We start from the raw sequence: 27,939 nt of genomic DNA, 5'->3' as shown, positions 1-27,939 counted from the left end.
GAGCACTTGAAAATCCCCTGTCCTGGTGATACTGGGAGTGAAGGGATAATCAGTCTATTTCCAGAACCCAAAGAGGGTTAGGATAGAAAGTAGCTTTTCTTTAGCTCTTGTCCCTCCCACCACGCCTTCCCCACTGGAGCTCCTACATCTGTGAGTCCCTCTGGAAGGAGACTAGAGGCCTTTGCCTAATGCCTAGAACTGCTGAAACCACCAGTTCACCCATCTCAACACTAATCCCATTTCCACTCTGCTCCTTAAATGGGATTTGGCTTCTAGACATTGAGACGCGGGTGTGGGCCCCCTCTCCAGGTTCCCTACAAATTCCCCCACGCACGTCAAGCCAGGGGCCTCGGCAGGGTCATCTGGTTACATAGATCAGGGGCTGGCTGCTCTCCCCAGAGGGACGGAGCCCCTCTCTTCGCCTCCTGGGCCCATCTGGCTGGCTGAACAAGGTACATGACGGCCCCTGGTCCAAAGCTTCTCAGACCCCCAGGGAGGGGAGAGCAAGGGGCAGGACCACCGGTGTTTTCCTGTGGTCAGTCTGTCTCACTTTCACTCTTTCCGTGTGGTTTCACAGACTTTGTTTGTTAATGAGACTCAGGGTACGCTGAGGTCCAGACAGCTAAGAGGGCCTTTCCACTATGTGTCACGCTGGGGAGAGGTGGGAGAACAGGACAGGACTCCTGGGGATTTAACACATTTTCAAAATGATATTTGCTAAGTGGTTATGTTGTAGTTTTCGGGAACCTCTCCTATTCTAATTACCATGGGACATCGTCTTGATAGAATTTTTTTTTTTAAAGATTTTATTTATTTGACAGACAGAGATCACAAGTAGGCAGAGAGGCAGGCAGAGAGAGGAAGGGAAGCAGGCTCCCCGCTGAGCAGAGAGCCTGTTACGGGGCTCGATCCCAGGACCCTGGGATCATGACCCGAGCCAAAGGCAGAGGCTTTAACCCAATGAGCCACCCAGGCGCCCCCATGATAGAATTTTGATTCCAACCTGGCGAAGTGTGCCGATACCTAAGGCTAGTCAGGAAGGCAAACCTTCTAGCTGAGGTTTACTAAGAAATGTTTGAGGCTTATGGAGAAAAAGAAAACACATGTTCGGAAAAAAGCACCCCCCACCCCCTTGTCATACACATGAGACAAAAGCCTTATTTCATCAAACAACGATACTTAAGCAGATATAAGGAAATGTCTCCCGGGTGTGCAGCATCTCATGAGCAGGTTTTGTACCCAGAATGTTCTTGACTGCACTCGCAGCATGGTTTTACCTCTCCGCAGGCCGCGGACAACACCAGACGCACACCCCAAGGTGGAAGAAGCCAGCTGCTGGCGACAGGGACCATGGCAGCCAACGCAAAGGGCAGCAAGTCTGAGCCAAACCACGTGATTTTCAAGAAAGTCTCCCGGGACAAGTCGGTAAGTGGTACAGAAGTGAGTGGCGTGATGGGGGAAAAAAATTTTTTTTTTTAAAGGAGCTTTCTTGAGAATAGACCCAGGGCGCCTGGCTGAGCATGCAGCTCCCAATCTCATGAGTTCAAGCCCCACGTTGGGTGTAGAGATTACTTAAAAAAAATAAAAAAGAAAGAAAGAAGAGACACGATCAACACCAGAATCCTGAGAGGTTGAGGGAAGCTCTGTGTCTGTGTTCTGTCTCTATTTTGCAATGAATGATCAATGAGACATAATTGAATGAATGAACTGAACATGTATAACTTTTCAGTCTCCTAAAGAACCTAACCCTGAGACTCTTAATTTTCTCCTTGTCTCGCAGCCCCCACCCCCTTACTTCCAATTTTACTCCTTTTCCTAGCTGCCCTTGAACCAATGACTTGACATTTCAAACGCGGTTTTGTCGATAGTAACTCATCTGGTCTTTTGTCATCTCGCCGCCTGCTGGGGGAAAGCCCCAGTGCTGGACCAAGGCAGCTCTGTCTTCTGTGCACCTACCCCAGCCACCATGCCCTCAGTCCTCACTTGGCTCAGGGCCACTGGGTAAGGGAACATGGTACCCATATCCGGGCAGCTTGCGTGCTTGGCAGAGATGACGCCACTGTTGACTCCATCGGGGCAAAGTAGACGGCCTAGATGTGCTCTATTTCCTGTGCTTTATGAACCTGAACTTTGGATTTTTCCTTTTGGGTTTCTTAAATGTTAAGCCAAAGGCCCAGAGGAAACTCTCTGATTCTCATAGCGCAACACAGGAGAAACAGATTTGCACCAGGCATTCTCTGCCCTTTCTGCTCCCAGCTGAGGAACTCCACTTTGGGGTGATGATTTGAGGACCCCCTCAACCAATCCCCAAACTCTCTCCCAACTTTGCATCTTCCCAACACACTTTGTCTTGACTTCTGGCAGAAGAGAGAAACCATTCCTGCCAGGCCCTGTCATTTTCCCACTTTTCTTCCCCCCTCATATCTATACACAACCTTTGAACCAAGAAATTTAGAATTGTTGTATATGGGGGGAAATCCTTCTGTTAATGTCTCACATATTAGGACTATTCCAACTGCAACCTCTGTATGGCTCTAGGCATGGTGCACCAGGAGCCCTGGGCCCATTTCTCGGTGATTCTCTCCACTCTGCCCTCTTCTGTGATCTTCATCCTCCAGCTGGTGGCAAGATGGCTGCCTAGCTCCAGGCATCTCACCCTCACCTCCTTCCCAAAGAAGGAAGAGGCTCTTGCTTCCCAGTATTTCTCCTTCAGAGTGGGAAAATATTTCCCCAACAGCCCGCCAGCAGACTTCTCTCATATCTTATTGGTCAAATATGGGTCTCATGACCACCCTAAACCAGTCCTGAGCCAAAGGAATTGGATGATCATAATTGGATCGGGCCCATCAAGAACCATCCTCCGGGGCTGGCCTCCTCTTAGCATGGGACCCCATGGGGGATGATAAAACCCTCAACATAATTGGCAACTTGTATCCAGGAAATGGGGCTTGGTTTGCTGGTTGAACAGGCAGCCGGTGGGCCACAGTCCCACATTGTTCAGCCCCATTTCTCTTCTTGCACCTGCCCCTTGCCTTCCCTCTCCTTCCAGTTGCAGCAGAAGACATGCCTTTGCTCCCAGCTGAGGTTCATGCTATTTACACCTGGGTCTCAGGGGCCATCTCCTCCCTAGCGTCCTCCATCATCAGCATCTCCCTCCTTCCCAGTTCTTTGCCTGAGCATACAAACAAGTACGGACCTCATGCATCTTACAGACAGCAACCAACAAACTCCCCTTGACCCTATTGCCTTTCCAGTTCCTCTTACTCCACAGCTAAAGCTTGAAAAAGAAGAAAACACACTCTCTCTACCTACCTTCAGTCTTCCCTACTCCCAACCTCAGTCAAATGCCTAACTGGCTTTCTCCTTGTCCACTCATTCTCTACTTTGCTGCCATCATCTCCTCCATAAAATGGGGCTAATTCCTATCTCACAGAGAGAGTAGTTGTGGGGATTCAGTGAAATAACGTAGTCGGTGCTGAGCTTGGCACCTGGGACATGATAAATACTCTGTTGTTTAGCTGCAGGCCTTTCATGCTGTTCAAAATGCTTCAACATTGGGGGCGCCTGGGGGGCTCAGTCGGTTAAGCATCTGCCTTTGGCTGAGATCGTGATCCTGGGGTCCTGGGATCGAGCCTTTTGTCGGGCTCCCAGCTCAGCTGGGAGCCTGCTTCTCCCTCTCCCTCTATCCCTCCCCTGCGCTCTCTCTCTCATAAATAAATAAAATCTTTAAAAAATGCTTTAATATCTTCCTAGAGTCTTTAAGGTTGGGCCTGTAAGACCCTTTCTGGCATCAGCCTGCATTCCCATTTGGTGGCCATTGGTTCCAGAGGCATTCTGGGCTTTGTATACATTGATTTTTTGGTTTTGTCCAGAAAACATCCTCATACCATCCAACACCTACCTCCTTCCCAGCCACCTGCCTAGGTAGTCCTTGGGGTGCTTCACCATCAGTCCTACAAAGTGAAGGTATAGGGATTTACTCCAGGATGTCTGATACAAGGGGGTGGAAATAGGAGATGATTGAATGCCAACAGAAATGATTCTGGGAGTTCACGGACATAAGAATATGAATTTAAGAGGCTTAGGGAGGAAGGGGGCTAGGCAGAGTGCAAGGACTCACTCATTGGTGCCCTTAGCAAATGTGGATTAAAATCCTGTTGTGCACCAGGTACTGTGGTAGAAACTTGATGGCTGAACGATGAAAGAATTCCCACAATCAAGGCACTCACAGTCCTGTCGTTTAGAGCGATGAGTGATGGTGAATGTGACCCACGCTCTTCCACAAAGGGAGTTGGCAGAGACCTCCACTGCAAAGGACACGCAGCAGACAGGAACAGGACTGAAACAGCGGTCTTTGCCCCCCACCCCCCCTTCCTGCTCAGAGCATGGGTTCAGGTGTACCCGTCCAGCAGCTCACCTGGTAGGATTTCAGGGACTCTGGAGCTCCTGCCTCTATGTTCAGTTCAGATATACTTCTGATGAGGAGGGGAAACCTTTCATTCACAGACGGAAATAAGAGGCTTAAACATTGGGATGAGCCTCATTTGCATAAGTATAACTTTCCACTGAAGTATTACTAGTGAATTCAACAAGGTCACCTGGTTAATGTCAGACCTGAGCTTGGTGGGAAAAGGTGGGAGAACAGGAACCATTCAAAGGGGTGGAAAGACTTCCTTGGAGCAAATTTATGGGACCGAGGAGAGAGTCCAACTTGCTTATAATTCATAGTCTGCCCACAGCCAAGCGGGGAGAGAGGAGGGAATGGGCAAGCAGCAGAGCCAGGCAGGAAGTCTTCTCAAGACTAATCAAGATGTGGAGTGCCTGAATGGCTCAGTCGTTAATCAGGTCATGATCCCAGTGTCCTGGCATCAGCCCTGCAATGGGCTTCTCCCTCTCCCACTCCCCCTGCTTGTGTTCCTTCTCTTGCTGTCTCTCTCTCTCTCTCTCTGTCAAATAAATAAAATCTTTAAAAAAAAAAAAAAAGAGTAATCAAAATGTATCAGTTGTTGCCAGGTTTGGGGATTTTGGGGGGGGGGGGAGGGTTTGGTTGTTGCTGATTTTTAAGACGAATGTGCTAGTGTTCTTTGGCCACTTAGAATCTGCATCTGTTCTTCCTACAGGTGACCATCTACCTGGGGAAGAGAGACTATATAGACCATATTGATCAAGTAGAACCTGTGGGTAAGTTGAGTTTGGAGTAAGATTTAAGTTTTAACGCTGGTTTTCCTTAAAGCCATCAGACAACAGCTCCTTTTGTATTTTTTCAAATGGGCTTTGCTGATAATCTGATCAAAGAAATGCAAATTAAAACATCAGCGAGGTAGCCACTGGCTGATTGGAAACAATTTCCGGGCGTGGAGGTGACAAAGGACTCATTTCTAGAATATGAAGAAATTCAGCAATAAGAAAGTAACATCCAATTAGAAAATGCACCAAGGGGCGCCTAGGTGGCTCAGTGGGTTAAAGCCTCTGCCTTTGGCTAGGGTCATGATCCCAGGGTCCTGGTATAGAGCCCCGCATCAGGCTCTGCTCAGCAGGGAGCCTGCTTCCTCCTCTCTCTGCCTGCCTCTCTGCCTACTTGTGATCTCTGTCTGTTAAATAAATTTTAAAAAGAAAGAAAGAAAGAAAGAAAATGCACCAAAAACCCAAATAGCAGTTCATTGAAGAAGATATATGGAAGATATATGGATGGCAAAGAAGCCCATGGAAAAATGGTCAACATCATTGGCCATTAGGGAAATGCAAATTAAACCACAATGGACTGGAATTTCATTATACCCCTGTCAGAATGCCTAAAATGAAAAATAGTGACAACACCAAAATGTGGTGAGGATGTTGAGAAATCGGATCACTCATACATTGCTGGCAGGAATGTAAAAGGGAACACGTACTCTGGAAGAGTTTGGCAGTTCCTTTAAAAATCAAACACACACTTCCCATCTGACCCAGCAGTTGCATTCCCGGGCACTCATCCAGAGCCATGAAAACGCACATCTACACAAAATCCTGTGTGCGATCATTTATGACAGCTTTATTTGTGATCACTCCAAACTGGAAGGAACCCAAACATCTCTCAATAGGTGAATCAGTTGAAACGGGCAGTGGCACATTCATACCATGAAATCCTACTTGGAAATAAAAAAGAACGAGCCACTGATAACACACAACAGCGTATGGCTCTCAAGACCCTGCATTATGCCAAGTGGGAAGAGCTGATCTCAAAAGGCCACAATGCTGTACGATTTCACTTAGATGATAATCTAGGGATGACTAAATCATGGCAATGGTAAACTGATCAGTAGTTGCGGGGAGGGGGTGTGGAGGAGGCAGTACTAAAGCTGGTTGGTTCGGGGAGGGCATGACCACAGAGAGAGAGCTCTCTGGTGAGGGAAGTGTCAACCGCCACATGAGATAAAATGACTTGGACCTGCACATACAGTGTACCCCGTGTCAGCCAGCTTCCTGGTTTCGATATGGTACTACAGTTATCTAAGATGTAGCCACTGGGAGAAACTGAATGAAAGATGCACAGGACTTCTCTGTACTATCTTTGCAACTTCCTGCGAATCTGTAATGATTTCAACTACAATAGCTATCTTAATAAAGAGAGAGTGTAAAAAACCTGGCATTTCTAGGCACTTGAGGGTGAGAATGTCCCTCGGCAGAGTACTTTCTGGAAGGTCATCTGGCAGTATGTCGTCAAAAGCCAAATCCAGTTCTACTGTCGATGGATACAAAAGTGTATCTGTAAGGATGTTCATCACCCTGTTCATGATAATCAGGGAAACTGGAAATAAATGCCCTAACTAGAGGGGGTTAATTAAATAACTTATGGTATGTCCATTCAGTGGAGCCATGTGTGGCCATTAAAATGATGAGTATGTATTATGTGTGTCTTTGTGTAAGAATAGGTGTTTGCAATTTATAGTTGTATGAGACAAGCAGTTAACTGAACTGTATGTATATTGGGATCTCATTTTTTTAGTAAAACATCCTTATCAGTGCATATACATCTAGTAAAAAAATTCTGCACCAGTATCTTGACAATGGGGATCTCTGACTGGTGGATATTTGACTTTGTTTTATTCTTTGCTTCCCTTCCCTTTCTAATTTTCCTGTAATGAACATGGATTACTTGTGCAATTAAAAACTACAGAGAGGGGCACCTGGGTGGTTCAGTCGGTTAAGGATCTTAGCTCTTGATCTCAGCTCAGGTCTTGATCTCGGGGTCAGAGTTTCAGCCCTGCTTCCGGCTCCACGCTGGGCTTGGAACCTCCTTAAAAACAAAACAAAACAAAAACCATAGATAAATATATAAAGAAGTCCTCTGGTCTCTTTCGTCTTCTCCGCCCTCATTGCTCTCTCCCTTTTGGTTTAGATGGTATCGTGTTGGTGGATCCCGAGCTTGTGAAGGGAAAGAAAGGTGAGCCGGGTTTCTTGTCCTCCCAGGAGCAGGTCTGGTCGGGACTCTGGGGAGGAGGAGCCGGGAAGCAGCTGGTGCCCTCTCACACATCCATCACTGCCAGGCGCTGTTACCCACACTCCCTCATTAAAATCTTCAGAACACTGTCCTGGTCACATTGGAGCTCATTGTCCCCATTTCTCAGATGAAAGTTAAGACCCAAGGGAGACACTTGTCCTGGGCAGCAGGGTAAGTAAATAGTGGCCAGAGTGTGGAAGGCAAGTCCATGGCCTCCACCAGCTGTGCATGTGCCCTGGTCAGCAGCAAAACTCAGGAGGGCTCATTGGTGGGTGGGTTTCTTTTCTTTTTTTTTTAAATGGTTACTCTGGTTCTGAGGCCAAGTATCACAGTATCCTTGCAGATCTCTGGCAGCTGTGATGTGTGGGGCAAGGAGTTGGTACTAATAATAGTTGTAGAAACTAAATTAGGGCAGACCTGAGTTATCCTTATGATAATGTCACTGACTCAGTTCCATTCTAACTATGCCTTTTGAGTGGTTGCTACTGGCAACCACCAGGAATTATTCCCACCCCTGGATGTGTCCGTAGATGTCCCACCCATGGATGTGGCAGCTCTGAAGGGGCACGGCAGAAATGGGGCTGAAAATCACACTTCTACTGTCTCTGACTTCCTCCTGGGCGTCCTGCTTCTCTTGGGCACATGGAGGAGCCTGGTCTGACCCCTGAAAGCCCACACCCTTGGTCAGAGAAGGGCAGCTGCTCTGAGGGAAAAGCAGGGTACAGTGAGGGAGGCATAAAGTCAGGTCATCTCTGGGTACCTTCCTCTCACAAACATTGGTTGAGGGATAGGCAAGTGATCAGGGGCTCTTCTGAGCTTTTGGTGAAGACACAGACAAAATCCACAAGGGAGGACTTCCAAGGACTTCTGATATGCTTTCTGTTCAAGAAGAATGCATGTTGTGTGCTTTGATTTACCCCATTACAGACTGTTGTAAATAGTCCACACCCCAAACCTGTAGTTTCCTATATTATAGGTCTGCCTCAGGCGTGGATTATGTCTGTTTAATCAAACTGAACTTTCAGAGGTGTTGACTTAGAGAATGCTTGATAAGTTTCTGAGCAAGGTGAAAGAAGTGTTTCTGGGATCTGGTGGCTTCTCTCCTCCTGGTCCACGAGCCCCTGTCCTGAAGCTCTGGCCGATCCCTCTCTGGTGCGGGTCTGTCTTGCTCCCTCGTGCTCTTTCCCTCTGTTTACCACCTTCACTCTCCGTTAAAGCCTCCTGAGGTCCCCAAGCTGGTGGGTAGAGAGAAGGGGGTGGTAGGGTGGAGGACACAGGGGAGTCTGTAGGCAAAATACATGGTCATGGAAGGTGCCTCCCAGTCCTCTGACTCACATATGCCTTTAGAGTAACCAGCACAAGCCCCAGCGAAGGTGCTGGATCTCCAGAATAGTGCGGGCATCTGGGTGGCTGGGTGGTGTGGTTCTCAAAACCCCTACCCTCCAGAGGCTCCAGGTGGGCAGGTGTTGGGGAGGGGCAGGCAGTGTCCAGGGTTGCCCTGTGCTCACCCGGCCAGGCGGGGGGCGTCATGCCGATGGGACAGGCCCACCTTCCTCTCGTCTCCCTTCCAGTGTATGTGTCTCTGACCTGCGCCTTCCGCTACGGCCAGGAGGACATTGACGTGATCGGCCTGAGCTTCCGCAGGGACCTGTACTTCTCTCAGGCCCAGGTGTTCCCGCCCGTGGAGGCTACCCCTGCCCCCACAAAACTGCAGGAGAGCCTGATGAAGAAGCTGGGGGGCAACACATACCCCTTCTTGCTCAAGGTGAGTGACTCCTCTCCCCCTCCAGGTCCCTGTCCTGGTTCCTTCGCCCACAGCACCTTGCAGCATGACCAGGAGGGAAGGAGAGGGGATGGGGCAATAACTTCACATTTGTGGGCCTTCAAATTGCCTCCTTGGAGGAAATTCTAGATTGCACGGGCTGTGATTGTCTTTTTTTAAGCCCTTGAAAATAGCCTCTCAGCCTCTGAAGGCACCACTTCAACCTACAGTTTAAATATTTCCCTTCATCCGACCACCTAATTATATGAGTGGTTATTCCTTCACTTGCTTGGCTATAAAAAGAAAGAAGTGGCCCTCAGTTGGCCCGGAGGAGCTCGAAACACGAAAGAGTTCCCTGCCGGACGGACGGGAGAGCGTACTCAAGTCAGAAGTCATCCTTCGCCTTGACTGCTGGGCTTTGGATCCCTAGATAAATAGCCCCATCTCTCGTGGGGGGAGTCCTGGTGACCTGCAGTGCCTCTGAAGGGCTTGGGCTTGAACTCAGTCTCTGGAAAGCTGCCACTACCTCTTTTACTAGCATGTTCATGTGTCTTAAGCTTATACATTTCTCCAAAGTTCTACGGCTCAGTTTTCAAAGGGAAGGAAATTCTGACACACGCGGCAACACGAATGAACCCCGACGACATTAGACTGAGTGACAGAAGCCAGACACACAAGGACACACAAGTGTCTGATGCCAATTACATGGAAAACCTGGGGCAGTGAGATTCATAGACACGGAGCGTAGAGTAGTGTGTGGGGTTAGCATTGACTGGGGTTGGAGCTTCAGTGCGGGAAGGTGAAAACCTCCTGGGAGTGAATGCTGGGAATATTGCAGGACAGCGTGGATGGACGTCATACCACTAAACGGTGCGCTGAAGACCCAAGTCTCACGTTGTACATACTCTACAACTTTTTTTTTTTTAATCACTTGAAAAAACAGTTTTGTGGTCCTGCGTGTTCTCACACTCTGGTACTGGGAGTTTGAAGGGACATCACCTTGGAGAGCTAACATGCCAACACATCTCAAAAACCTTAAAAATGTGATTTTGACTTATGGTTCCCTTCCTAGCAGCATAGCCTGTGAACTTAATTGGACAAAACTGTGCCGAGGTGGATGAAGAAGGTTTATGGCACCTTTGTTTATAATGGCAGAAAAGCAAAGTTCCAGTGACTGAAGCAACAGCCGACCAAGGGGGCTGGCCAAATTCAATGTGGTGTTACCAAAGGCCAAAAGAGTGGCGCAACTCACGGCACAGCGAAGCGGTTATAATGCACTCTGAGGAGGGTGAGGGCAGGGATGGGAGCAAAGGAGACGATAGGACGCGTGCCTCACTGTGTCTCACCTCTGTAACACACACACGTGTACGTGCATATTCGTGTGTGAGGGATCCCCCGGGACACTCAGAAGTTCGCGTTCGTGATGTCATTCCGGGCCTTGGCAATATGGGTGAACAGTGCTTTTTGTGGGTTTTTGTTGTTGTTGTTTTGTTTGCTCCTCCTTCCTTTTCCCAGTTTTGTACATTGAGTGCATATTACATGTGGAGTGACCGCCTCTGAACGAACTGGTTTGTTTCTTCCCGCAGTTTCCTGATTACTTACCCTGTTCGGTGATGCTGCAGCCCGCTCCGCAAGACGTAGGGAAGGTTAGTTCCAAAAGAAAGGCCATGGACTCGTCCATTCCTTCAAATTACTTTTTTAAAAATCGCCTTTTGTTCTGGACAATTTCAATTCATGCACAAAAGCAGAGAGACATTGCAATGAATCTTATCTTTAGCAGCCTATAGCCAGGACGGAGCCTGTGGACCGAACACTAATCAGTCCCACCCCTCGTGGGCCCCACAGGTTCCTGGGGAGAATCTGGCAAAAACTAAATAACAGGTGTCTACAGGGTCCATCCAAGGACAGTAGGCACTCTGGAGAACAAGAGGCTAGTGAGAGGCAAAGGGGTATCTTGGGGGTAGTTAGTTGTTCAGGATGTGTAAAGAAGACCTCCCCAGGAGGGTAAAGGAGAAGGCATGCTACCCCAGGGGAGAGCCTTCCAGAAAGAGAGGCATGTTGCCTGGTGTGCTGGGGCAGAGGAGCAGGGTGAAATGGAGAGAGTAGGTCAGAGGCGTGGGGAGGTGTGGACCCTGGGGCCATTTCTCAGTGAGCAGGGAGCCACTGGTGGGCTCTGAGCAGTAGGTGCTGACTTGGGCTTCCCAAGGGCACCCTGGCCACTGCACAGAGAGGGGTTAGGTGGGCCAAACACAAGCTTCCATGGGGGGAGAGAAGCAAAGGGGCTGAGTGTGCGCCAGGAGGAGTCACCCAGGCACCCCTCGTGCTGGTGTATTTTTAAACTAGATCTCAGAATTGTTACGATTCCACAGCTGTAGAACCAATGAAGCTGTGGCTCATATGCCACCGTCAACACAACCGACTTCATGTCCTTCAGCCGACTGTACTTCTTCCCCCGGGGTGGCTGGTGAGCGCGGTGCCGCCCCCGTGCCCGCCGTGCACGCGGTGACGTGCAGAGATGAGCCGGCTGGAGAGGAACCCCACGGGACAGAGGCATTTGTTCTGCCCACACAACATATTGCTATTGACTCAGTTTAAAAATCAGAAGACTTTGCCCCCAATTCCATTTCCAGCTTCTTTGCAGAAGTTGGAAGAGCCGCCAGCACCTGGCCCCCGTTCCAGCTGGGCCACACCTGTGTGTGGCCAACCGGTCCCCCAGGGTTGGATCCCCTGCCAGCCCCGTGAGCACCTGTGTCTACGGTGTGACCTCAGTGCCATGCATGTGGGGTCACACAAAGAGGGACAACTAAATGGGCGGGGAGGGCTGGACACCATACATGATCTCCCTGGGAGCTCGGGGCCACAGCCCACTCCCTGTCCTGACGTCGTTCTTTCCTTCTGTTCTTTCTGCACGTGGCAAATCTAGCCATCATGGGGTAGCCCTCCAAAGGACATGGCTAAGACAAAAAGATGGAGTGCCATTATAACTTTCCGGTGGGACGTGTGACCCCATCCCAGCTGCCGGGAAGGGAGGCATGGACTGAAGCCTTGTCTCTTCTCTTGCCCTCTGCAGTGCTGTGGGGTCGACTTTGAGGTCAAAGCATTCGCCAGAGACAGTGCAGAGGATGAAGAGGACAAAGTGCCCAAGAAGTAAGAGTGTAGCTGTGGGTCAAGGGGCAGCGCCCAGGGTGGGGGGCAAGGAGCTGGGGTAGGAAGCAGCCCCTCACTTCAGTTCCCCCCACAGAGCTGCGTGGCCAGGGTGATGGGGCTTGCCCGGCCCAAGCAGTCAGGGTGTCTACACATGGGGCAGGGTCAGCGGCTCATCATCTGGGGGAAAAAAGGAAAATGGCAGAGGGGTTGGCAACCTCAAGGTTCACAGAAGGCTCTAGCAGCCCCTGGATTCCCTCTCTCTTCAGTTTTCTTCTTCTCGGTCATTCTTCCACTGTGATGAATATACACCACATGAAGTTTACCATTGGAACCATTTCTGAGTGTGCGCTTTGGAGGCCTTAAGTACTTCCCCTGTGTCGTGGGACCATACTTACAACCCTGTACACTGTCTGCACCCCAAACTGTCCCCACCCAGAACATTTCGTCACTCCAGACAGAGGCTCTCTGCCCATCAGGCAGTGACCCACCCCCGCCCTTGTGGACCCCAGCATTCACCTTCCCTCTTGAACCTGAACGAGGTTTTCTCTTGTGCCCTCAACACTCTTCCTCACACTCAACACACGCGCTGTGGAGCCTTGCTCTAATAAATAGCAATTGTAGTAACAAGTCATGTTTGTGGGGAGCCTGGAAGCATGTCACGCATGTGAGGCGTACAGAGTACCACCCCCCTCCACTGTCACCCCCCTGGCTGTGCCCTGGAGACTGAGGGTGACAGTGACCTCAAGCCCACGCCGTCATCCCATGGGAGCATTCCTGAAGCTTCACAGCGTGAGGCCGGGGACAGAGGCCTGGACGCCCTCTGAGGAGACCCGGCGGAAGCCCAGAACTGTCTGCGTTTGTCATCCACAGGAGCTCTGTGCGTTTACTGATCCGCAAAGTCCAGCACGCGCCAGCGAAGATGGGTCCCCAGCCCCAAGCTGAGTCCTCCTGGCAGTTCTTCATGTCAGACAAGCCCTTGCACTTGGCTGTCTCCCTCAACAAAGAGGTGAGCCGTGGCCAGCACTGGGCCCTGCTTGGGAGCAGGCTTCGGGTGTGTTAGCAAGCTGTCTTGTGTCTAGGCGTGGTTAAAGCCCCGTTTGTGAACACGTGTGCGAAGGTGCGCCCACCTGGTCCTGAATCAGGAGGAAGTCACTGCTGAGGAGAGCCCTGTCCCTGAGCTCCCCACTGACTCCCCTTCCCAGCACTCATTCTGCCCCAAGTGGCCTTGTGACTCCACGCGGGATCCCCCACGGCCACCGCCGCCATGACCCTCAGGACTGGGCGTTCCAGGCCGGAGCACCCTTGCTCCACTCCACCCTGGTCACTGCCATTCTCCTCAGTGCGCCCCAGACGAGGCAGACCATGTTCCGTGTTCTAAAGGAACCCTGTTCCTATCCCTTTATTTTCCTTGAAAGTGTGGGAATTCAGCCGCTTTGATTCTGGTTAAAGGATGGAGATAAACCTAGAAAACCATGAATTCACGATACCATGATGCTCTGTTCCTCTTTTCTGATTTAACTGCTAACTGTTTCAGACCTATTTCCATGGGGAGCCCATTTCGGTGACGATTACCGTGACCAATAACACAGAGAAGACAGTGAAGAAGATTAAAGCATTAGGTAGGAACTTCTCAAAATGGGAAGGCAGAGTCTTCTAGAATCTCTCCATCTGGTCCTATTTCCCCAGGGTCTCTCCTGTGGGCAGATAAGGCCCCCCTCCTGGGTCTTTGAAATTGCCTGTTTACCACTATTGTCATGGACAGCAGGAACGTACAGGAGGAAAGACCCTCAGGGGTCACCTCATGTCACCTTGTGTCCCACTTAGAGCTGTCTTTTGTCCTGAAACATCCCTGACAGACAATCCTCGATCACTCCTCTGAGCCCCTCGCCAGATCCCGGGGGGGATGCCATGGGAGGAGTTTTCTTTCTCGGATCAGAATTAAGTTTTGTGGACAGAGGGAGCACAGGACAGTGGGGAAAGCACTGGACTGAGAACAGTGTGCCTAATTTGTGGGCTCGTGCCATGTGCGTCCTCTCTGAATTCCAGTTAACATCCACAGCACTGTTCCTTGTCTACCTTCCTGCATTGTGTGAGGCTCCAGGGACTGGAGCCTGGAAGTGCTTTTGTAAATGGTGAAGCCCTACTACAGCGTAAGGGCCAACCCTTGCCTGATACTACACACGAGGCACAACGTGCCTACTGTCCTACCCGTTTCTTCAGCTCAGAGGGCATCGAAGTACAGGGGATGGTTGGATATCATGGTCTTCTAGGGGCTACATAAAAAAGACACGACAGAATGACCAGGGAGGGTGACCTCTCAGTTCACCACTAACTCAAACAACACTCAGTGACTAAGACAAAGCCAGACTCATAGTATGTGTAGGGTGACCAACAGTCCTGTCTTGATCAGGATTTTCTTTGTCTTTTCTTTTTTTTAAAGTTTTATTTCTTTACATAATCTCTACCCCGATGTGGGGCTTGAACTCATGACCCTGATATCAAGAATTGCACGCTCTTCTGCCTGAGCCAGCCGCGTACTCCTTGATCAGGATTTCCAGTGTTAGAATGGGCTACCTCCGGGCAGATCAAGATGGTTGGCCACTTGGGTCACACACTACTTTCCTCTTTCCTTGTGTATGTGCATCATAGATAAGATTCAGGAGTTTTGGTGCATGTGTACTAAAGAATTACTATAGATCATATGGCTTTGTCTTATGTTGGTCAAGTTCATCTGCATTCCGTCTTCGTAGGACCTGGTATTATTTAGCGTGTTGTATGTAGTGTCTAATACAGGATTCCAGAAGTAGCAGGGTTGAGAAAGTATCATTGGATACTTTGGTTTTAAATTATTTCTCAAAACTTTATGAGTTCTCACATCAAAACCATTCATTTTTTGAGAGAAGCTGTTGAAATTCCCGAAGCAAAATGTTAGTAGCTTTCTATAGGCTGGGCATTGTCCTGAATGTGTCACACAAATTGTTTCTTCTACTCCTCAGACTTGATTTGAATAGAGATCAAAAATTTATTTTTTTTGATCATCACAACAGCCATGTAAGTTAGATGCAAGTGTCACCCCCATCTTGCTGATGGGGAAAGTGAGGCATAGAGGCATTAAGTCACACCCCACGGCTGACAGCTAAGCTGGGATTTGAGCCCAAGGAGTCTGGCTCCAGAGCCCACTTTTCCACCCACATACACAAATCAGGTCTGTGTTGCCGGTAGATGGTTTCAAGCATGGACAACTGGAAGAAGTTTCTCATTAAACAAGATAGTGTTGGAAGGGGTGTGGGCTCAGCTGGGAGGAGTCTTCTAGAAGGTGCCATTTTAGGGAGGCTGGCTCATGGGGCCGAGCTCCCGCAGAGCAGATTATTGGCAAACAGGAGTGGCCTGGGGACAGAACTCAGAAACCCCAGCCTTAAAACCCAGCCTGAGAAGTACACTCCAACAATTGAGTGGAAAGACCTACCGCGTCCCCGGCAGGCGCCGTGCACGTGCGTGGAGGACCCCACATTGAATCACCCACCCCTGTCCTCCCTTTGCAGTGGAGCAAGTGGCCAATGTGGTTCTCTACTCCAGCGATTATTACACCAAGCCGGTGGCCCAGGAGGAAACACAGTGAGTAGCTTCTTGGGTTTCTATTTCCTGGGCAGCTCAGGCTTCCTTGTCAAGTTCCCCTTTCGCTCACCCTGAAAGGGAAGGAGGATGCTTCCCTTCCTTCCCCTTTTCTCACTTCAAGGGCTACGAAGAAAGTTAGCAAGTCAACTCTGTTCTCATTCGCGAGCGTTCCCAGAGATCTCCTTCACAAGGAGCAATGGAAAGGAGGGAAATAAAGATTGAAATGTCACAGTGGGAACAGCTGGAACTTTCTCTTGCTCCTTGGAATAAGTCCAGAGGAATCTGATGCGATTTCTGGCCCCGGAGCAGACAATCCAATCGTCTGTCAGCCCAGGCAAGGGTTCTCTGTCTTTTGATTTGAAAATGTGGTACCAGTGACAGCCGGGTTCCAGTGATATGTCACTTCTGAGCCCGGCGTCATGAACCATTTCTCTCCCTTCATTAAAATCGAAAGCCAAGGAATAGAGGGAGACCTGCCCAGTCCTGCTCCCGGCTCTTCATTCATACATAGGTGACTGGGGGTGACGCCTCCCCGAGAGGGTCACTCGGGCAGGTCTTTCCCTCTTTGTGTCAATGACGTGTCTGATGTTTTTTTTGTATGCAAAAAATATCACCAGAGCTACAAGCAGGGGGCCTGTGAGCAAAGACAACCTGATTCAGCCAGAGAACATGACGTAAACTTTAAAAGACAATTTTAGAATAAACTATTACTCAAAGCAGATCTGGACCCGAGTTTAAATATAGGTCCAGAAGGGAGGGTGGCAGGAAAGAGCTGGAGCTCCTTGGCTGCTCCCTTGGTGCTGCTTGTGGGGGGCTATCTGAGGGGGAGAACTCAGCCAGGGACCACTTTCTCCTTTCATCATGGGGCATATGCCATTATCTGGACTTCTTTTCAGCAATTCAGTGCATTTTGGACCAAAGGATTCCCAGGACACTGGCGACCAAGAATGGGAGGCACGGAGCCTGAAAGCTGAGCTAGATTGTGCTTGTGGGTCTCAGACCAGAAGTCAGTCTGGAGGCTGCAGAGCCCAAGGCATTGTCCCTGAACCCCGGGGCTCCCAGGACCCTGGGGCTGACTCCTGGGCAGTGTTTTTAGGGCCACTCCCTGCCTTCTCCTGGCTGGGTATGAGGAGAGAGGCTGCACGAGGAGTGTGGACACAAGCAGCTAGCTGGCTGGTTGGGCCCTGCAGCCCTGTGGACAGCTCTGTGTGCAGGTGTGGTGCGAGCCTGCTGGTGACCGGCAGGGCCAACCTCTGTGGCCTCCAGGAGTCAGGGATGCTCCAGACCTGGCAAAACCTCGCTGCTGTGTCCCCAGCTCCATTCCTGACTTGCAGACCCACAGTTTGGCACAGGTTCCCTGTGTCTGTCTAAGGCTGAGACACACACCACCTGACCAGTGGTGTGACCCAGTGACAAGGAAGAACCAGGAGAGAGACAGAGCACTGTGTGCTTTGAACAAAACCAGTCCGGTCTGCATGGTTCACGGAGGGCCCCACTACACCCTCCTCAAACAGCCTGATCCTCCTGACAAGCAACAGCTCTCGGTGACAGGCCATTTCCAGCTGTGGCTTCTTTCTGGCACTGGCCGGACAGCCTGCAGCCCACTGCGTGGTGGCAGGAGGAAACTGCTGTGATCCCCGACCCTTGTGTTAGTCAGTCTCATTTAACTCCACAGAATACTCTAGAAACTCAGTGACTCAGAGGAGGATGAGGGACTTGTTGCCAGCCCGTTTTGAGATGTCACTAGTATTTCTCGTAAGGCAAGGGCACCGATAATCTGCACTATCTTCCCCGTGAGTCACAGGGAACTTGGATCCTGGAAAATGCTTGATGGCCAATAGTGTCTCATGGGACTGATGGTGGCTTTATAGCCCTAAGAACCGTTAGCCAAATATCCACTCTGCATTTCTTCCTACAGAGAAAAAGTGCTACCAAACAGCACTCTGACCACGACACTGACGCTGGTGCCTCTGCTGACCAACAACCGGGAAAGACGGGGCATCGCCCTGGATGGGAAGATCAAGCATGAGGACACGAACCTTGCCTCCAGCACCATGTGAGTCCTCATAGCTCGAGACGAGCCCCCAAGACTCAGTGCACAGATGGAGCTGGTCTGCCCCCTTCTCGTCTCACCCCCTGGGCTCACGGGCTCACATGGAGCCCGATCTGATGGCTGTCACTCCAGGCGCAGAGTGAAGACTCCGTGGCCCAGGCAGGCCCACACTCCCTCCCCTGGTGTGACATGGTGGTTAGGGGAGTGAGCTCTGGAGGCGGCCTCATGCCAAACCCCAGCTCCACTGCTCGCAGTCTAGGCTACCTTGGACAAATGACTTGAGCTCTCTAAGAACCTTTGTTTTCCTGTCTGTACAGTGGGGGTGCTGCCTTTTCTCATGGGGAAATTTATAAGGATTACAGGAGACAATCCATGTAAAATGTGGGGCTGAGTACACAGTGAGTGCTCTAGAAATGTCAGCCATTACCTTCTAAAAATAGCATTAGCTAGTGTAGTACCTTAAACACAGAAACTGAGTGATGCAGGGGCACTTGGCTGGCCCAGTCAGTAGCTTACGTGACTCTTGATGTTGGGGTCATGGGTTCGAGCCCCGCATTGGGCATAGAGCCTACTTAGAAAATTATAATTAAAAAAAAAATAAACTGAGTAATACAGGTGGCCTCATGCATGATGGAAATGGCATTTATTCATTTCCACCAGGAAAGGTAAAGAATGGGAGGTCCTGATAGCTGCAGATGTCAATTAAATTTCAATGAAGCTAAACACTGCTCTGCTGACCCCAACTCAAAGAACCAGCAGATCTAGCACAAACAGGAGGGAGGCTTCAAGGTCAACTATCCACTGCCACTTCCAGGCAGCCTTCGAGGCTTCCATTCCTGGAACCCTGAGTGTTTGAGGGAGGGCTCAAGGCCCACTCCCTGCCATCCCCCATGTGATGCACTGGGGCTCCCTCTGTGGCCCCACTAGGCCACCTGCAAGGGGATGCCTTCTGGAAGAGGCTCTCCTGCTTGACTTCCGTGACCCTGTAGCTCAGGAGCAGCTGTTCTCCAAGACAAGAGTGGGGTCAGCAAACATTTGGCAGGAAGTGGAGTCGATGGATTTTCTGAGAATAATTTGCCGAGTTGGGATGTTCAATTCTAAGGCACTTTGGTGAGGGTCTGGGAGGGTGACCAGCAGGCATGCTGACACTAGATCAGTTTATTCCAGGGGTGGCCATCAAGACCCCAACAGTGGAATGCCACGTTTGTAAAAATGCTGTATGGTTTGTGGACTGTTTCACAACCATGTAAGTCCTGCATACTTTTGTGAGGAAGGTGAATTTATAGTCATTTTATGAATGAGGAAATTGAAGTTCAGCCAGAAGGAAAGGCTTGACTAACGTCACCTGGTCGGTTAATGACAGAGCAAAGGCCACTTCTAACCCTGAGTCCCTCCTTTGGCCCCAGCTTCGGGGCTGCCTTTCAGGGGCCTGGAAAGTGACAATCACAGCAGAACCCATGTGTGTGTGTGTATGTGTGTGTGTGAGAGAGAGAGAGAGAGATTGAGAGAGAGAGCGAGTGGGGGCTACGGAGAGACTCTTCCATTCAAGGAAGATGGTGGAGGGGAGGCTTACAGCGTATTCTCAGGCATGAGGTGAAGCACATTCTCTCCCCCCAGCTCTTTGCCTCCATTCAGTACAAGTCAGACAGTCAGGCCTAGCAATGGGGTGGGGTCTCAGGCTTGCATCCTCTTTTTGTCCCCATTGATGTCCACCTCTCTCAACTGGCCATGTCCCATGATTCCAGATAAAGGCATTTGCCTTCCCCAAGGAGCTCCAGGCACTAAGGAGCCGATGGAGTCTTTGGAGGGCATCGTGGCCCTGGGAGCAATGTCCAAGGTGCCTCCCATGAGAGGGATCCCAGGCTGGGGTCTTTGGGCCCAGAGCCTGCCCTGCACTCTCAGACCCTTCTCAGACCTCTCAGCACAATCGTGCCCTGCCTTCTGCCTGAAGCCTTTAGCTCTCTTGGCCGTGTTTGTCTGTTGTCATTCACATTGTTCTAGCAAGTGTGTCATGATGTTTTTCAGAACTTAACTCCTGTGACTGGGCATCCTGAACTACTTAATGCTCCTGCAATGGATGCCGTATGAAATAATAATGTGTTAGAACACCCAGCACGGTGCCTGTCGGACAGTGGGAGCTCAGCACCTGTTAGTAGAACCCGGAATGGAGTTTCTATGGGGAAAGTTAGATGGCACTTTCTTTGGGGACACAGGCAATGGCCTCATGCACTACGTTCATTCACTTAGACATGATGCTGGGTTCTGGGGCCGGAGCACGAAGGACGGAGACGTGTGCTGATGGCAGGGGGCCAGGAAGGTTTCACAAAGGAGGGTCAACTTCAACTTGAGGTCTTAGAGAACAGAGGAGGACGGCATTCCAGGGCAGCCTTGTGTGTGGTGAGGCTGGTGCACGGAAGACACTGGACCATAGCAGGGTGTGAGGTGGCAAAGGCAGGTAAAGGCCAGCTCACAGACTGCCTGCCAAGCCATGCTGAAGCTTGACCCTGGGGGGCTCTCTGGCAGCACAGTGGCCGAGAGGTCAGGGAAGAGGCCGGGCCTATGGGAGGTAAGTTATTGAGATAATGGAGGCACAAAAAGCCTATGGAGGACTCAGTGGTTGGCCAGGGATGGCAGGTGGGACAGAGGGAGGAGCCCAGGAAGACGAGGTGGTGGGGGCAGGGGATGCATTTCTGGCTGATAAGCAGGTGGGTGAACATCAATGGAGCAGAGCAGGAAGAACCAGGAAGCACATTCTGCCCTCTGAACTTCTGGGGTGGTGGTGGGGGAATCCTGAACTCCAATGCAAGAAAGGAATCCCCTTCCCTGACTATGGAAAGTTCTAGGACTGACAGCTTGGTTGAATTCACCAGTTCCTTAAGAAGATGCACCCATTATAACAAGCTTGTCTGGAGGTGAGGGGTTTTTTCATCCAGTCTCTGCTTTCTGCTGTTCCTCTGCAATTTTCCACTCTTCCTTTCTGTTTGAGCAGAATAAAGGAGGGCATAGACCGGACTGTCCTGGGCATCCTGGTGTCTTACCATATCAAAGTGAAGCTCACGGTGTCAGGGTGAGTGTCCAAGAACCAATGCTGTGGGCTCTGTCTTGGCCTCTCCCCTTCTGAACTCTTCCTTTCCTGAATGATTGGGAACCAGCAAGGTGGAAAGATCTACAAATTCTATGGATGACCAAGGAGAGTTTTGGAGAGATTCTGTTTGTCTCGTTGTTGATTGTGTTTGATCTGACGGCACGTGGAAAAAAGTAGAAGGAGCAAACTACAAAATACATTAGTTCTACTTGGCAGAAGTGTATGCCCATCCACTCACGGGGTAGAAGTTGATACGCAAAAAATGGAAATCCATTTGGTGCTACGTCACACTTCAGGAGAGAAGGGCAGCAGCCAAACGAATTCTCCATAGATCTCCATTTTTGCATCTTTTTTTTTTTTTAAGATTTTATTTATTTATTTGACAGAGAGAGATCACAAGTAGGCAGAGAGGCAGACAGAGAGAGAGAGAGAGAGGAGGAACAGGCTCCCTGCTGAGCAGAGGGCCCAATGCGGGTCTCGATCCCAGGACCCTGAGATCATGACCTGAGCCGAAGGCAGAGGCTTAACCCACTGAGCCACCCAGGCGCCCCATCCATTTTTGCATCTTTTATGATTCTAAGTCGATAAAGAATTCCCCCAGTTTTGGCTGGGACACCAAAGTAAAGGATGGGTTGATTTTACAAACTGTGTTACCCCAGTGTTTGTAGTTGTAGTGGTTTTCAAAGCAAGCAGAATTACCTTTGATTTTCTCCAAGAGGATCTAAAATGGTAGAGTTTCTTTTAGTGTCAAGATAAGTGAATAGCAGGTATTCCACAAAGACTTTTGTGGTTTATTCTTGAACCTCAGGGCTTAGACCTAAGTGATTCTTCTTTTTAGCTAATCCACTTGAGAAAGAGATGACATCACAAGTAGAGAGGAAGAGTCAAGTTGAATTTTATGGGATTGCAAGGATCCCGTAAGCTGCAAGTGCGGAGTGTGCCTGGGACATGTCCATCTCTGAATAATGGGAAATGAGGTTGTAGTATCACTGGGACACTCACCAGCACTGTTTGCATTTGTTTCCTAGCTTTCTGGGAGAACTCACCTCCAGGTAAGCCTTGTCACCTTCCATCCTTGATTCTCAGGATGTCATAGGAAACCAATCTGGGGTTCAAGATAGTAACAGTGAAATCTGATTTGCTGACAGTTATGCTCAGAGGTGTTATGAAAGGAGGCCCACTGCCTTCTGGAGGCATCTTGTGAATGTTGCCTAATCAATGTGAGGCTAGAAATGTTTCCTCCAGACCATAGCTGAGCCTCCACTGGGTGAGGACACACACACACACACGCACACACACACACTCAGGAAGCTGCCTTTTGTCTGTGTGTATGAAGCTTACCATCTGAACCATTTTAAAATGTACAGTGCAGTGGCATCAAGGACACTTAAAATATTGTGCAACCGTCACCGCTTTTTGGCTCCTTCATGTTTTTACCACTGCAAAAGGAAACCCCGTACCTATTAAGTGGTCTCTGCCATCCCCCCCCTTTTCCTCGCCCAGGGCCACCGCTAATCTTTCTATCACGATGGATTTGCCTCTTCTGGCGATTTCACAAAAGGAATCGATGGTATCTGTCCTTGGGCGACTGGCTTCTTTCACTGAGTACCAAGTCTTCGAGGCCGATCCGTGTTGTAGGCTGAGTCACTACTTCATTCTTTCTTTATGGCTGAGTAATATTCCACGGTGTGGACAGATCACGTGTGGGTCCTCTGTTCAGCAGCTGGTGGGCATTTGGGTTGTTTCTACCATTCAGCTCTTGTGAATTCTAACAGCTACCTTATTTCAGATCGTGCCCAATGCGTCAGGCCCAAAGCCACGTCCAAGGCAGCCACTGACCTTTCAGGCTCCGTCATCCTGGCTCTTACTGTCTCCCTCCCTGACACAGAACCCAGACCCCATCTGCACTGGGGTCTGACCAGAGTGGCCCTGTAAACAGGTGCGCTTTGACCAAAGCTATAACGTGGGTGAAGGAAGGAGAGACCCTTGCTTTTTTTCACTCCTTCCTTTCTGTTCTTCCTTGGTCCAGATTTGCCTTCTGTTCTCCTTCCTGACCCCTGTCCTTCCTTCTTTTTGTATAAATTCCAAGTCACTCTGAAGCCCTTCAGCTTCTGGAATTTGGAGTGGCGTGTGTTGCTCATTTCTCTTCTGCTCTCTAGCAAGCAACTATGTGACTGTTGACATAGAGTGAACACATAAAAAATCACGTCCATTTTGGCAAGGCCTTTTTTTTTTTTCCCCCAAAACTGTCCCTTCGGCAGGATTTCACCTCTCCTCTACCCACCAGAGCTCATCACTGGACCTAATAACCAGAAGGAAGGGGAATGAGCCTACAAAACCCAGCAGTCTCCGCCATGCCTCAGCGAAGTTTCTGGACCACATTCCAGGGAATACATTTAAAATTCCTCCATGACCACTTCCTGATTTCTAGTTTGTTTTGTTTTGAATCTCACTGAATTCTCTTCCAGCTGGGAATCTCTGCAGCCACTGCTCGGTTCTGTGTGTTTTATAATCCCATGTGTCTTCTCACCCATCTGCCTTCTCTTTTTTCCAGTGAAGTGGCCACTGAGGTGCCTTTCCGCCTCATGCATCCCCAGCCCGAGGACCCAGGTCAGTCACGCATTGTCTTGGCTTTCTCAAGTCATTTACTGCTTGCAGATTTCTTATTTATTTATGGCTGGTTGTTCCTGACCATGGCCCCAGTGGCATTGCCAGGTCATGGCTTGTCATCCTCACGATGCCCCGGGCCAGCCCATAGAAGAGTGTTCATCTCCTCAGCCACGAGCCACAGGCCACGAGCCATGGCTTGTTGACCTTCATTCAGCCCGTGGATGACAGAGCATCCCTGCTCTTGGACATGGACTCTCTTGTTGGGTTTTATCAGGGACGATTTACAAGCAGAAGCTCTGGTGGGAATAGAACTGGACTGAGATTTAAAGAAAGTTTAGGTGCAAAATACATCTGAGAGGCTGAGGCTTTTGGATTTCATTTGGAAGCATTAACAGGCATTCATAAGATGAGTATTTTTGACAGTAGCGATTGCGATGAGAATACAGAAAATACTAGAGAAAAGGGTCAGGCCAGGTTCCTGACGATTTGGTTCCTTTGGATTGCAAACCCTCTATAGTTATAGTAACAAAGAATATTTCTAGTAAAAGTGCTATAAACATGGCACCTGGCTGGTTCAGTTGGAAGAGCATATGACTCTTTTTTTTTTTTTGACAGACAGAGATCACAAGTAGGCAGAGAAGCAAGCAGAGAGAGAGGAAGAAGCAGGCTCCCCGCTGAGCAGAGAGCCCAATGCGGGGCTCGATCCCAGGACCCTGGGATCATGACCTGAGCCGAAGGCAGAGGCTTTAACCCACTGAGCCACACAGGCGCCCCGAGCATATGACTCTTGATCTGAGTTTGAGCCCCATGTTGGGCACAGGGATTATTTAAGAAAAAAAAAAGTGGTATAAGCAAGCAAGATTTATTTTTCTTATACTTTATAGCTTTTTGTATCTTGATCATTAAACGACCTTTAAAATTTGTTTGTTTGTTTGTTTGTTTGAGAGAGAGAACATAAGCAGGGAGGAAGGGCAGAGGGCGAGAGAGGAGCAGACTCCCCACTGAGCAGGGAGCCCGATGCATGGCTCCATCTGAGGACCCTGGGATCATGGCCTGAACCAAAGGCAGATGCTTAACCAACTGAGCCACCCAGGTGCCCTATGAAATGCCCTTTAAACACTAGAATGAGTCCCCCTATTCATTTTGGGTTTGTCTCAAAGTATTTTTCCAAATATTTTGGATTCAAATAGTCAATGTACTTTGGGGAAAAAATAATCTGGCCACATTTTTTCTTCTTTGTATCTGGTGGTATCATTCAGATACTATTTTTTAACTATGTGAGATTGAGATGCATTCTGGTCCCTTTCAAGGACATTTTAAAAGAATATTTTAAAACTATGACCCGAGGCAATGCCATCGTTTATGCCAGATTGTTTTCTGGAGCTGTGAACAGACTTCGCAGAAGTGGGGCTCTTCCTTTTCTGGGTATGACATTTTCATGGTCCATCATCATGGCCCTTTTATTGAACACACCACCATGTCAAGACTAAATGATGACCTTGTGTTCTGGGAGATCTCAGGGAGAAAGGACAGATCACCCCATGGCCTCGAAATTCTGACTTCCTGAGATTTGAGTCACAAGACTTCCGTTCACTTCTGCTCACAACTTCCCTGCCTAGTTCCAGGCTCTTGAGTCCAGACAGGTAGGCTAAGCAGAAATGGCACTAATAATGGCATTAATAATTCTGCCAGGGCCTGGGGCCAAATCATTTATACCTAATAGGCACTAAAGAAATGCTACTAAGTTTTTGTTATCCGCTGTGAAGAGCATCCACAATGGAATGCAGGTGCTGATTTGATTCTCTTTGTGGCTGATGGTCCCAGGTAGTGTAATTATGCCAGCATGTGGGAGCCCAGGATGGTTCCTGCCCTGGGGGCCCCTCCGTTGGTCTCCTGTGGTTAGCAGCCCATACAGCCACCTCCCTCCCAGTGCCTGAGAGATGAGAGCCTCTCCATCACTCTGGTGCTCCTGAAAAACCCTCTGGAGCTTTTCATTCAGCTCTTGCTGGTTCCCCACAGAGGGTTATGGGACTCTACTAGGTGGGCAGAAAGCTAAAGGAACAAATGAACAACAGCAAAGAACCACTTAGATGAATAGCAATTAATCAGGGGCTATAAAACATATCTGACAATATAAGCCGACAACAACAACACAATGATCAATGTGTTAACAGAGAAACCAAACCCTGAGGAGCCTGGGAGTGGTTCCCCAGCTTGAGTGCACCCCCACCCCCAGCCATGGTTAGACGTCCAGTCCTGGGACTCGCCCCTTGCAAGCCAGACCTGAAGCTGTGAGCTGGTCTTGGAGGGTGGGTCGAAACTGCACCTGGGACTCGGCTCTAGATAGAATCCAAAGGGAGAAACGCTTTGAAAAGAGAAGGCATCCCAGAGGTGAGGGTATGCCTTGTTCTGGTTGGGGAGGTGAGGGCAAGGTGTTCTGCAGAGGAGCCCAGGGTTCAGATGTGCAGCGAGAAAGGCTCTGGCAGCTGGAAAAGGCAAAGAGGCAGGGAGCACAGGCAGTTGTTGTGAAATGCACTTATCTAGGCTTCTTTTCCCTTCAGCTATAAAGTCACCAAAATAAGAAATTTTCCAGGTGCAGCTATCACACAGAATTTATGCTGAGAGGGCACCAAGTTGGTTCAGTTGATCGGGTGTCTGACTCTTGATTTCGGTTCAGGTCATGATCTCAGGGTCACAAGGCAGAGCTCCTTGTCAGGCTCCATGCCTAGCGTGGAGTCTGCTTGAGATTCTCTCCCTCCCTCTGCCCCTCCCCCGACTCACATGCCTGTTCTCTCTCTCTCAAAAGAAAAAAAAAATTTATGCCGATAATTCTCTCTCTCTCTCCTTTACCATGCTTACAATTACAGCAAAGGAAAGGTGAGTCACTGCCCTGAGCTTCCCCGGGTTCTGTGACTTCCTCCTTGGGCACAGACCCCCTTTGGGGTCTTTCTGTATATACCGCATGCTCTGAACACGTCAGAGTCTTCCTTCTGCTGCCTAGTACTATGGCTTGTGCACACACTCACGCGCACGTGCGCGCACACACACACACACACACACACTTGGTTATACTGGGCATGTGTGTCTGCTCTGTGGGTTCCTTCATTTTCTCTTCTTTGTGTCCGTTAAAGAGATTTGACATGAAAAGCTGTGAGCAGAACGGCTTGGTCCTAGGTTCCATCCTGCAGGAAAATGTTGGTCGGTTCCTCTGCTGCCAAAGGAAGACCACCCACCCATCTTGCCTTGCTTGCGATTTCACCGCGAGCTGCCGAGAGCATGCCACGATCGAAACGTTCTCTGCTCTGTTTCAGTTTCCAGGATGAAAATTTGGTTTTCGAGGAGTTTGCTCGCCAAAATCTGAAAGACTCAGGAGACACCGAGGAAGGGAAGAAAGACCAGGAGGCCAGGGATGAGTGAAGAAGATGCTGGGAATCGGGGTAGTTCACAGCCTGGATGAGCCACGCTCCACAGTTAGCCCTTTAATTATGCTAAATACCAAAGTGTGAGTCTTCTCCACAGAAATAAAGTTTGTTCTGCTGCGATCTGATTCAGGCCGGCTTGTTGAGGGGGCTGAGTGATGTCACAGACAAGGAAGCTGCAGCTGTCAGGGTCCTGTGCCTCAGGTGGGGGAGGGCAGCATCTAGAAAGGGAGCAGGACCGGCTCAGCGCAGGCTCGTGGAGGTGGGAACGTGCCCCAGGTTTGGTGTGCTCACCGGTGGAGCCTGGAGCACCCAGGGCTTTCTCCAGGGGTCCTGGGGTAAATTGCTTCCCTGGAAACATATGGTGGCAGGGGGGAGGCAGGGTTTCTAATGACATAGCCAATCTTAGCTCCACAGCCCCCCAGGAGCCTCCTGAGACGAACAGGGCAAAGGACAAATGTGACCAAAACACTCTTCATTACTAATTTAACTTTTGGTCCAAGTCCCTGTTTGAGCTCTGGGATGCTGGTTAAGTTGCTTCTGAAAGCAAGCCATGAAATTAGATTTGACTAGTTTAAGGGGAAACAGGGAGTGCCCTGGGAGGACCTTGGAGGGGCTAAGAGAACAGAATTAAAGGAAAAATTTGAGTAGCCATGGCTGAGGTGGGCAGGGATCAGAAGCTCCCGGGGCTGCCCGGGAGCTCAGGGTCCCACCCTCTGGGCAGCCATCTTCCTGGAATGTGGCCTCTCCCAGGATGCCCTCAGTCTT

General features: G+C 49.7%; 1 protein-coding gene across 1 annotated transcript; it reads left to right on the top strand.

The window, feature by feature from the left end:
* Nucleotides 1-1,350: 1,350 nt before the first annotated feature.
* Nucleotides 1,351-27,169, top strand: SAG (S-antigen visual arrestin; the record flags this gene model as incomplete). Its single annotated transcript, XM_080798777.1, has 14 exons — nt 1,351-1,425; nt 5,121-5,181; nt 7,379-7,423; nt 9,052-9,245; nt 10,829-10,888; nt 12,313-12,389; nt 13,260-13,395; nt 13,924-14,008; nt 15,932-16,004; nt 17,923-18,060; nt 21,047-21,124; nt 22,171-22,194; nt 23,697-23,756; nt 27,064-27,169. The coding sequence occupies 14 exons, from the start codon at nt 1,351-1,353 to the stop codon at nt 27,167-27,169; spliced, it is 1,212 nt and encodes a 403-aa protein (XP_080654903.1).
* Nucleotides 27,170-27,939: the final 770 nt, after the last annotated feature.

Source organism: Martes martes, assembly GCF_963455335.1.
Source record: "Martes martes genome assembly, chromosome: 3".
NCBI lineage: Eukaryota > Metazoa > Chordata > Mammalia > Carnivora > Mustelidae > Martes > Martes martes.
Note: the sequence above shows the minus strand (reverse complement) of the source record. Positions and strands in the feature narration are given on the sequence as shown.